Genomic DNA, 12,305 nt, shown 5'->3' with positions numbered 1-12,305 from the left:
AACCACAGTGATTCTATGATTCTATGTTAATTTTGATGCTAGATATTTTTACTTCCTCTTGTTGCTTCCCTCACTAGTAACAATCAAACACAACTCTTTCACTCTGTTTGTATAACATTATATAGCTAAAGCACAACCAAACTTCTTGAAGCTGATGCTAGTTTTTATACATGATATTTAGCTTGCATGTTGCCCTTCCTCCAACTCTTCCTTTCCCTAGCAATATTCCTTCTCAAGACAATTTTATCAAGTCTAAAATGCAAACGTCACTGTGACACCCATCTGTAACACGGCGTACGATGGATGAGTTACCTTTTCTATCTGTTGCCCACCTGTGCCTGTCTCCAGCTCTGTATTTGGCAAGGACAGTGGCAAAACTCATTTACTTCACATATGATTAGGGAAGACTAAATTATCTATGTGGTAGCACATAACTGTTAATAAGTGCTGACCTATTAATATCACTGAGGTCTTCTCTTAGACTGCCATCAAAAAAAATACTGTTTGAGCACTTGGCTAAGAGAGAATGGCTGCTCTTGGAATGGATGCCTAGGGAATGGCAAAAAATGGCAGGAATAGGAAACTAATGCAGCAATGCGTTTTCACTTAAAACCACAGTAAGGAAGCCAAATTCAAGAAATCTTGCTTAGGTGATTACCACAGAGCATCACGATGAGTAAAGGAGTCTAAGGAGTGGCGGGACAATAAACAAACAGCTTGTAGCAAAGACACAGAGAGCTCCATTCAGACCACTGTGCAGGAGGGACAGGAAGCTGCAGAGAGAACCAGGTCCTTACCTTACTAGGGGACTTGAGTGGTGAGATCGCGATCTTATTCGGCGTCTGCTGCGCTGTGGTCGTCAGCGACGACCCGATGACTCCGCTCTCGGAGATGGTTATTGTCTTTGGTGGTGTTCCTGGGGCAGACTGAGTAAGAACCCTACCTGTAAACAATGGAGAGACCATCAGCTCTTGTTATCCCTTATCACATGAACTTTTAAAGCAAATTTTTCTCTGCTTATCATGCAATTGATTGCTACTTCTGAGAGTGTACTACCTGGTAGGAAGGACACTGGCATTCTTTAAGTTAGATTTAGCAACAAAGAAGAAAATAACTGGTATTATTGCAAATAAAGTTTACTTGGACTTAAAAAGCCAAAAATATCCATTGAGCTTTCCGTGACATTCAGGTGAAAATTCTTTAAAGCCAGGAGAGCATCCTGAGGCATGCAGTCCTCTGATACACCTGTGCTGCACACCTCTAGCCATCTGGCAGCCTCCTAGGACGGCCCCGGGCTGCTGCCAATGTGCAGGGAAAATGAGCATTTGAGTGGGGGCCACTTCCTTTTAAAACCTCAGCCATTAGAAATGAGCTGTGTTACAGCGACCAAGAAAAAGATGTTTGGTAGGTCTATGCTCAACTCTAAGGTTTGTTTTCTTCTCCATGTTGGTGGTTGGTTTTTTTCACTGCCTAACTAAATATACGACGACACTCTTGTGAAAATACGGGTGGTGGTGTAACTCTACAAACTATCTGCTTTTTACAATGGAATAAAAGGTTAAACATCAAAACCAACAGCTCCAGATCATGAAATCAGTTTCAGGAATACTGCAAAATTCCCAGAGTGGAAAACAGATTATTTTCTTTTTTATATACTTCTGAGTTTCTTTCCAACAAGTACCTGACTACTGAGCTTTCCTCTGCTGCGTTTTCACTTGGACTCGCCTCTGGCACAGCTCTCTGCCATCCATTCTCTTGTACTACATCTATCAAACTAAGGGACACGCAAGCAAACGCCAGTGTAACTGCCATCCAAAACCAACCAGTGGCATGACAATTAAGTCAAGTGGAATGAACAAGAAAAAGCACCATCCTCGTGGAAAGCTGCCTTCCTCTTAGGTCTATGTGCTCTAAAATAACCTTCACTCTGTGCAGCCTAAGTAATGCTGCCAACAGCTGCCAGCTGCTGCTAAAGCCCTGTGCAACCTGAAAATGCCTGAGTCTGTGGGAATTTTACCACGTCCAGTATTCAATGCTTTTGAGATTGTTTTATCCTGGTGGCAGCTTTCCCTTTCTCACTATATCCCCTCTGCACCCTTTGGCACCTGCTTCCTAAACAGAATCTGGCAGCTTATATTGACAAGTCTTTCAAATTTACAGCTTCTACCTCAGGTTGCAGAAATTCTCAGGCACTTAAAAATATTTATCAGAGTTGCAAAAACATGCATACCTAATCAAAACACAACATACAAACGTTGCGCCTTCCCCAAAATGATGCCAACCTCTCAAAGCTGGCACGCTGTGCTGGCTGTTTGGGATGGTGTGAGGAAAGACAGATGTTAGATCTCCCTCTCAATAAGAGAAGCATCTTCTCTTCCCAGTGATGCTACTTTCACAGGCTCAGGGATGGGTACTCTTAATTTTCTGACATATTGAGTTAAAAGCTGGAAGTTTGTTTACTTTGTAACTTATCTGCTTGTCAATATTATGTAAGTATGTTTTGGTTTGGACATTTCCCTTCATTCCTGAGGCAGCAAACTTAAAAACATGCTCTTCGTATTATTTTTGTTGTGGTTCCTTATTGTTTACCAGTGTTCATGTATTGCCAGATGAAAATGTAATGCAGCTTGAAGTGGCTTGGGGTTTTTAATGTTTTTGGGTCAGGCTTTTGTTTGTTTGGGCTTTGTTTGTTTTTTCTCTTTGTTCGTTTGTTTTTAAGCACACAAGCAGCTTCATTTCAATATTTATAAATACAGTAAAGAAATCTTCTTATTTACAGGTCTGTACTTTTGGTTGGGAATTGTTTGAAAGGAGAAAAACTAGGGAGTGAGATGGGGAATCCCTCTTTCGCCTGAAACTCAAGCCAGGCTTCAGGGTGCAAGCAGTCTGACAACTCAAGGAAAAGAATATGTTCCAGTGCTGTGCCATTCACTTGTATCTATCAAAGGTCTGAATACAGCTGCATTCTTTTTAAAACCATCTCAAGTCTCAGGTTTGTAAAGACTTCACAAATTTGTTTAAATATGTGGAAAAGATTTCAGGCCTACTTGGGTTGGTCAATCTGGAAGCAGCTGAAGACATCCTTCAAAGCTCTGAAGAAGACTCTGGCTTCCTATATTTGTCCTTTTGAGATAATTTACACGTGTCAGATGTTACTTGCATACATGCAATGGTGTATTTAGCAAGGGACACATCAGTCCCACTATCATAATAAACAAATGAATACACTGTGGGTTTTCTTCCTTATTTTTTTTAAAGGACACAAACAGATTGGTTTTCCAAGAGACAAACCATTTCTTATTTGCTGTAATTACTTAGACTCTGCTATGATGCTTGTTTCTGAAGCAGGTAAGCAACTCTACAAAAACATCGCTTTAGTCACTTTTTGAACTCATTTTTCCTGCATGTGTTACATTTAAGTCCTACCATAAGCACATTCAAGTTAATACAATAGCATGTCTCCTTTCCCCCCTGTGTATTTATACTATGTATCTACAAATGCTTTCTGTTTATCAAATAGCATTTCCTCTGTCTGTGAGGTATTTTTTCTTCTCCCCAAAATCCAGGAAGAAGATCATCTTACTGTAAAACCAAAATGATCAAACTCCTTAATTACAAAGATAATTCTAAATGAGTGAAGTGTAAAGGTACCAACAACCCCATTTATCTCTTCTACCAACAATATTATCTGATTTTTTTTTTTTTCGCTTGCTTGAGGTACTTCAACAGAAACTACAGTAAAATCATCAGCACAGAAGAAAATTTCTGCAATCACAATCTCTTTGAACAGCCTTTAAAAAATGGTAAAGCAAACCAAATCAAAGTAGTACAACCTGCAATGACTGGTGACACTTGAGTGGTCTGCCCTGTGACAGCTTTGCTATTGATTGGTTTTGCAAAGATCAGCTTGGTGATCACTGGGCCAGAAGTTGGGGTTCGGGTCTTCTTCGCAATCTGAAAGATGGAGGAAAGATGATCTAAAGTAATGAGCATTTTTAATCTATATTACTGTATTGTTAAGTACATTAGAAAATAAAAAGGGCAATACTTGCACATGTAACTAGAAAGATAATTGCTTATCTCGCATTTCACCTCAGTTTCTCACTATGGAGAGAACTAGGATATCATCCATGCCACTTCAGAAAACTAGCCAGCAAAGCAGGATAGGCAAATCCATAACAGCTTTTTTGTAAGCTATCTCTCTATGCAAACATACTTCATATTCAAAGCACTGTAATTACTTCTTACATGCCATTGGTCTATATAAAAATGTTATAATTAAATGTACAACTCTCAGTATTTGAAGCTTTTAAAAAGAGAGGTTTTTTTTCCAGCCAACAAGGACAACACTTGTTCCTCGAGTGATTTAACTATGACAGATACTGCCCTGAAACATCTCTCGACCTATTCTGACAGTAGCATACTTTCATCCTGAAAATGCAGAAACAGCCTTCTGTAACAGTTCCTGAAAAGTGTGGTGGATCACCAGAGCCTGAAAGTTTTGGGTGCTCACTAGCCAAGAACAAATCAGTTGGCTACATCCAGACACAAGGGTGATCCAGTCTCCTGAAACATAGCTGGACCAGTAACATGTATGTGAAATTCAATGAGACAGATCACTTCAACTTGAAACCTTTATAAGCAGGGATTTACAGTCTTAAACAAAACTTCTTCCCCTTTTCCACACTGACAGAAGTTAACTACCAGATGCTTTATCCTAATAGTTTCTATATACTGGCATCCAGCTGGTGAATAGTTTGATTAAGAGATTGACACCTTCCAAATACTATTCTAAACCGTTGAGTGCAGAGGCTGCCTGCAGTTCCAGACCATTGCTAGGATCTTTCCTGAGTTCAAGTGAGCACGCTGGAAGGAATTACTCAACCCCTTACATCTATCCACCCCACAGGCCAGGCCCATACTGCCTCTCCTCCCCACACAATCCCAGTTGCACCCCATGGGCAGCACCTGCCGACTCCAGCAGTATCGGAGGCACCACACTGGCATTCCGGTGGGGAGCCACCTCTCAAAGGCACAGAACTGCTTTTATTCCTCAAGTAGCTGACTGCAGGAATCTCACTGACACGCAAAGACACAGAGATGACAGCTCCTTTTAACAACCTGAGGAAGTTGTGAATACTTAAACAAAGCAATTGAGTAGGCTGGATGTTATGTTTTCCTACACAAAACCATATTTATATAATTTGCTGACTGAAAACACCTCCTTTACAGTAGAACAAAACATTTGAAGTATTCAGTAGGACAAAACAAATTCCCCAGGTGCCCTGCAAAAGGCATGCATGAGGCTGTAGCTCCCAACAGCACAGTCATGGCATGGCTGGGGAAGCCAGAGCTCCCCTCTGCTATGATACTGAAGCCCTCCTAACTCACAGCTGCCTTAACGTTTCAAGGATTCAGCTCTCTTAGCACATACACAGTTGACAGATGAGCATGCATTTTATCAGTAACTTTTCTGTAAATTTGCACACATTTTAATTTTTGGTAAGTTCCCCACATTTCATCTGCCTGATTTGTGATTTCCATTCTGCTAAAATTAATCTTACCCTGCTGTAAGGTACTACTGTAACTCAGCTGTTAACTGCTTTTACTCTCTAAAGGGATGAAGCCTGGCTCAGAACTTGATCAACATCCAGCAGGAGCAGCCAGCTCTGGACAACAGCAGTCCTTTCCCAGTAACAGCCAATAAATGTGCCTGAATAACTTAGATGAATACCAGCGACTCGTTAACATGAGGTACTTTAGAAAAAATGTAAACATCCCAAAACAATAGCTGGTCAACACAAGTAGCCCTAGTTCCCAGACTCAACTAGCAATACCCTCCTCAGATAAATTGCCCCCTGCATTTTGGGTGAGCTGTTTGTTTACAAAGAATGTCTAACAAACAAGTGAGTCCCCTTAGGGCTTAGGAAAGATGGCAAAACTCAAACATGACTGGTTATAGGTGAGGAACAGCCCTTGATCCTCAAGTACGCTCCTGCCCCTACTTGCTGCCAAGTGAGCCGCTCTGAGGTTTTTGCCCCTGGAGCTGATAACCCCAGCCACCCGTGAGGGCCTTCGAGGCACCAGTGGGCAACTCACTACCCATTTCAGCAGAGAAGCCAGAGGAAATAATCAAGATGACAGACTGCCCCTTGGATGCTTCAGAAAGAGCAAGTTCTCTGGAGCCCTCTGCCACTGCCTGTATTTATCACAGAAAGCTGAAGATTATTCCTCTGCCCACGTAAGCTGAGCATCCTCTCTGCAAGTTATTCTGGATCAGACTGCAAAAATACTTCCTGGGACAACAAGCTCTTCCATAAGAAAATTATTATATTTAGAAGCACACACTAACCTTCTTCCCTCTACATAAGAGATTTACCTGCAAGCATCTTTATTTAAATGGTCAATTTGTGTCTTCCTAAGCACTCTCCACTATACAAGATGAAATAGCAAGTTTCTGTGGCTATTCTATTTCTTTCAAATATTTCAAAGAAATAGTCTATTTCTTTGTTTTCAGCTGTCAAACTGTGTTGCATTCATACAGAAAAAGGCACACTCATTTACTGCTGCATTAAAGAACCATATAGTCAGCTACTACAAAAGAGCTAACAAACTATAAATCCATTCCCTAGATGACCTCATGGGAGCCTGTCCATGTAGCCACACCCAATGTAATTTATGTTTGGCATAATATGAAAAATCAGGCACTTGAGAAATGGAAGAGAACAGTGTACTTTAGAGAAGATGAAAAAGCTGAGCTGGGAGTGGAAGTTTGGTCTGAGGTTAGGGAGTGCTCAAGGTCATTTTTCCATGAAGAGAAGCCACAATGATGGCTTAGCAGTTGTCTTGCCACGGTAGCAATAATGATATGGGCACATAGGTTTAATTGCTGAAAGGCAGAGCCAGTTTACCACATCAAGACAAATTCAAGTTAGACTAGCTTAGTGACAGCAGTGGTGATGGGTCTGGACGTCTGGTTGAGTCAGCTGCAAGACCAAACTCCTGCTTAATGTGCTTGGACTGAAATAGTGCACCAGCAAGCACACCGTTTTTAAGTCTGTACCCAGGCAGGAGACACAGGCTGAAAATACATGTGCTTGCCCACTAGTTTTGTCCACATCAAGGGTAGTGGTTTCAGCTAAATCAGGACAAGCTGCCAAGGGGCAGTAATAAACCTCTGGATACAGATGAAGTCTATTGTCCTGCCACATTTTACACCTCAAAGCTTCATACTTCTAAAATCATAATCAGAGGTGGATCCAGATTCCAAGTAACATTTTGCTCAGGTCTATCAATTATGCCTTTTCTCATGTACTGAGATGTCCAATCATGTCACACTGGGATTACAGCAAGGCTAACTTAGTTTCTCTAACGACCTGCAAAACCCCTACAACAGTGAGGACGTAAGGAGAACCAAAGAGAGCTCTTTGTCATCTTTTACAATTCACTTGTAAGCACCGAGTCAAACTCATGTGCTGCCTTGCATCTGAAATACCTGATTCACAAAGCCACAGGAGACGTGTTACACAACAACCTTGGGGGCAGGGAGGCATTCACAGCTTCCTTTTCCACCCAATGGAAGGTTGAGGCTTCTTCAGGATGATGAGGTAAATGCAGGATTTCATTTTCTAAGCCAGGGACTCAAAGTGTGGGTTACCTCCCTTGTCATTCATGATAGGGTAGACCAGGAATCTCTCACCTAGCATCACATAACCCTCTGAGACTTCAGTAATTTCCTACATGGAAAAGCACTGTCTGAGAAATGCTAATGTAATCATCTTCCCTGCAGTATCATGTACTTAGAACCAATAGAACAGAGCCTTCTTGCTTTTAATTTCTACTTACTCCTCTCCTTACAGCAAAAAGTGAAACATAACCCCCATTTTTAAAAAGGGAAAAAAAGGAAGATCCAGGGAACTACAGGCCAGCCAGTCTCATCTCTGTGTCCAGCAAGATCATAGAGCAGAGCGTCCTGGAATCTATGCTAAGGCACATGGAAAATAAGGAGGTGATTTGGGACAGCCAACATGGCTTCACTATGGGCAAATCATGCCTGATAAATTTAGTACCCTTCTATGACAGGGTTACAGCACTGGTGGATACAAGAAGAGCAACTAATGTAATCTCCCTGGTCTGGTGCAAAGCATATGACGTTGTCCCACCCATTCTTGTCTCCAAACTGGAAAAACATGGATTCAAACAAACACATGGATCACTCAGTGGAAAAGGAACTGGCTGAATGGTCATACTTGGAGTTGCAGTCAATGGCTTGATGTCCAAGTGGAGATCAGTGACAAGTGGCATTCCTCAGGGGTTGGTAATGGGACCAGTGCTGCTTAAAACCTTTGTCAGCAACTGAAGTGCTGGGGTTAAACTCCCAGCCCTGAGCAAGAGCTGGCATATGGATGATGCCACAACCAGGGCCCTCCTGATTGCTTTTCACACAAGGTAGGAGTTGCAGTCAATGGCTTGATGTCCAAGTGGAGATCAGTGACAAGTGGCATTCCTCAGGGGTTGGTAATGGGACCAGTGCTGCTTAAAACCTTTGTCAGCAACTGAAGTGCTGGGGTTAAACTCCCAGCCCTGAGCAAGAGCTGGCATATGGATGATGCCACAACCAGGGCCCTCCTGATTGCTTTTCACACAAGGTATGGCCAGCCTTGGGTGCAAACCAATTAGGAGATACCACCAGGTGCCCCATCTTCCACATTAACTTGGAGGCAGGGCAAGAATCCACCTCTATAAGAACTGACTCTGCCTGCAGTGCACTTGGGTGGCCTGCCCACACAGTGCATGTGCTGTGTGGGGTTCTGGCTACTGAAAGGGCTTCCCTGGCTCTTCATAGCAAGTGGAGCTCCCAGGACAGAGAGGCAAGACCAGTCACCTGGGTCCTTCCATCTACCCTGGCATGGTTCCGGAGTCAGCTCGCTCCCTTCTGCACAGCCTGTGCTGTGAGTGAACTGGACTGAGCTCCTCACCCCAGGGTTCCGGCGCCTTGGGGCGCTGGTCTGTGACTGAAGAGTGGGGGGCGGGCTGAGGGCCTTGGCTGCTGCTTTGCCTGCTGATGACACTACCCTTCTTAGTCGGGCAAGCGGTCAGCAGAAGAGCAACAGGGACAGTGGGATTGAGCACACCCTCAGCAAGTTTGCTGACAGGACCAAGCTGTGTGGTGCAGCTGACACACTGGAGGGAAGGGAGGCCATCCAGAGACAGTGACAGGCTTGAGAGGTGGGCCTGTGCAAACCTCATGAAAGTCAACAAGGCCAAGTGCACAGCCCTGCACATGGGTGAGGGCAAACCCAAGCACAAATAGAGGCTGGGTGATAAGTGGATTGAGAGCAGCCCTTTGGAGAACGACTTAGGGATAACCAGTGGATGAAAAACCAAATATGAACCAGCAATGTGTGCTTGCAGCCCAGAAAAAAAATTCCCATCCTAGGCTGCATCAAAAGAAGTATGGCCAGCAGGTTGAAGCAGGTGATCCTGCCCTTCTACTCTGCGCTCATGAGACCCCATCTGGAATACTGTGTTCTGCTCTGGGGCTCCTATGGAGCTGTTCAAGGAGGTCCAGAGGGCCAGGAGGAGGATCAGGGTGCTGGGGCACCTCCCCTGTGAGGACAGCCTGAGAGAGCTGGGGTTGTTCAGCCTGGAGAAGAGAAGGCCTTCCAGCACCTAAAGGGGACCTGTGAGAAAGATGGGGAGGGACTCCTTATCAGGACTGTAGTGATAGAATATGGGGTAAGTTTCAAACTGGAAGAGGGTAGATTTAGGTTAGATATTAGGAAGAAATTTATTGTGAGGCTTGAGGTCAGATGGGACTTTGCATAACTTGGTCAAGTAGAAGGTGTTCTTGCCTATAGCAGGGAGGTTGGAAAAAGAGGACCCTTTGAACACAAACCATTCTATGATATAATTCTGTGATAACACCGGTGTTAACAAATCAATCTGTTTTGCAAATGGAAGCAAAGGTTCGAGATAAAGATACCACAACAAACCAAATTTACTCAAACTACAAGTAACTAGATTTACAAATGGATGAAAAGCCATTTATAACAGCTTCTATTAAGGAACCTGTAGAACTGCCATTGACAACTAGCTGATGTCAATCACCAAGTCACTGTAATTCAGCCACTGATGGCATAGGTCACCTCATACAAGCAAAAGCACATCACAGCTAAGTCACTCTCCTCAGTTTCCTCTGTCACTTGGTAGTAAGTGAAGCCAAGTAACAGGAACTGGTCCACTCTTAAATGTTCCCATGTTGAGTCAAGAGCAGCTTTTTTGAAAGCTACAATAACAAATATACAATTAGTGATCAAGGTACAAAACCAAAAGCCACTTAAGAAAATTGGGGTGTTTTAAGCAGTCATTATTAAAAATGTTTTCCATGGGTATGAAATAGCAACAAAAAATGAGAAAGCAGGAACAAGTGCAAGTATCACCTGCAGCTTTAAAACAAACCATCTTGAGACTTGCTTACGTTTGCTTGCCATGAAATAGTCCTTGATGAATAACACACTTTAATAATACGCTTAAAAGTTTGTCATTTTTCATGTGCAGCAAATCAGTTTTTATTAGTATACTGAAGTGTTGAATATCTCATTTAATTTAGACTGTAAAATAAATGTTTTTCCATCATAACATGCATTGAGTTCTACTTTTTCTTCACTTTTTTGAGGTCTTATTTCTGCCTCACTGCCAAATAGAGCAAAGTCACTCACATTTAGTTCTGCCATATACTAGATGAAAATAAGACGCTCTGGGTCATAACCCAAGTCTTACCAAAATGTTTTCAGATCCCAGGAGATTCTCTGTGGTTTCAAAGATCTCAAGATCCATGCCAGAGATCAGGAACAAGCCCTTGAAGTGTCCAGCTTATGAGAGTGTCTAGTCTATTGGTATCTATTTGCAAGTTTAACTAGATTTGAGGTAGGTAAGATATACTTTTCTGTCCTTTTTCAAATACTGGATTTTTTTTTCCCCCAGAGACTTTATTTAAATATATAAGGTGTAACAGGCAGAAGCTACTCTTTCATAAAGGAGTAAAGCAGCATATAGTTTGAATAAATAACAAGAGTTCTCTCAATAGAGTTGAATTTAGTCTTCCTAAAAGCATGTACAATTTATTTTTATAAAACGAAAATAATAGGAAAATGATCTTTAATGTACTGAGTTTTAAGAGGTCACTTTCTCTGAGGCAAGTTCTAAGTTTCTAGACAACAGCTAGAGATAAAGGGCATGAAATGCTAAGTGCACCCACAGGTGGCAGCGTGAGCTGTGACGGGCCGTGGCGTTCCCTGGGACGAGGAGCACGGCCCAGGCCGAACGCACCCGCGCGGCGGCGGGAAGGGACGGCGTGACCCCCTTTACCTGCACGGTTTTCAGCTGCTGGGTCTGCAGGACAGAGGGCTGGGCCGCAGCGCTCACCAGCTGGTTTCCTTGGGCCAAGGCTGAGACGCCAACAGGCTTCACTTCTGACCGACCTCCAATGACAACTTTGATCTGCTGGCCTTGTACCTTGGACTCTGCGCTCTGGGCCTGGGACGCGGCCTTCTGCGCCTGCGGGATCTGGCTGTGGGGTAATGCCAAGACAATAGGTTGGCCAGACTTGCCCAAAGTTGTTAAAATCAGCTTTTGCCCATCCGGTTTAATACTCTGGTTGCCTATCTTGATATCAGCGGTCTTGTTCAGAATAATTTGATTGGCTGATATAGTGACGGGGGTCTGAGCACCGAGTTTATGGAGGCCGCTGGGAAAGGCGGACTTCGCTACCGCATTCACGTCAGGTTTTGGGGTTGTGGTGTTCACTGTCGCATCGTCTGAGTGATTGCTGGGTGCAGTAACTGACTCTGTGGTGACTGTGGCTGTAGTTGTAACTGAGGAGTCACTCGTGGACCTTATGTTCACCATTTCTTCCAGCTCTGTTTCCATGGGAATAGAATCTTCCATTGGTGATGACACAATAACTGCCTCGATGCTGTCATCTTCCACCAGAGTTATACCCGTGTCCATTATTTCCTCAGGGAGCAAGCTGTTGACTTCTGCTGAAACCACCTCCATTTTAGCAGCTGTGGCAGTGATGACCGGGGCAGGTACTGCAATAATATTTTAAAAAGTTATTGGCTTCCAGAAAACATACATTTTCAAAGCTTTATAAATAATATTACCAAAGAAAAAAAATACAGTAGCAGATTTTTTTTCAGACTGAAGTTATTGTTCATATGTTCTAAGATACTGTTCGTATGCTCACATTGTTCTATGATTCATGCACAGGAGAGACATAATGAAAAACACCTATTATCAAA

The 12,305-nt window shown here is 43.0% G+C and overlaps 1 protein-coding gene across 1 annotated transcript; it reads right to left on the bottom strand.

The window, feature by feature from the left end:
- Nucleotides 1–797: 797 nt before the first annotated feature.
- On the bottom strand, nucleotides 798–12,092 carry LOC103772362 (protein lin-54 homolog; the record flags this gene model as incomplete). Its single annotated transcript, XM_008939692.1, has 3 exons — nucleotides 11,371–12,092; nucleotides 3,834–3,954; nucleotides 798–943 (listed from the first exon to the last, which is right to left on the bottom strand). Coding segments are annotated over exons 1-3 (957 nt in total), but the record flags the coding sequence as incomplete, so codon positions are not given.
- Nucleotides 12,093–12,305: the final 213 nt, after the last annotated feature.

The sequence above is a fragment of the Merops nubicus genome, unplaced genomic scaffold, assembly GCF_000691845.1.
Source record: "Merops nubicus isolate BGI_N331 unplaced genomic scaffold, ASM69184v1 scaffold23004, whole genome shotgun sequence".
Taxonomy (NCBI): domain Eukaryota; kingdom Metazoa; phylum Chordata; class Aves; order Coraciiformes; family Meropidae; genus Merops; species Merops nubicus.
Note: the sequence above shows the minus strand (reverse complement) of the source record. Positions and strands in the feature narration are given on the sequence as shown.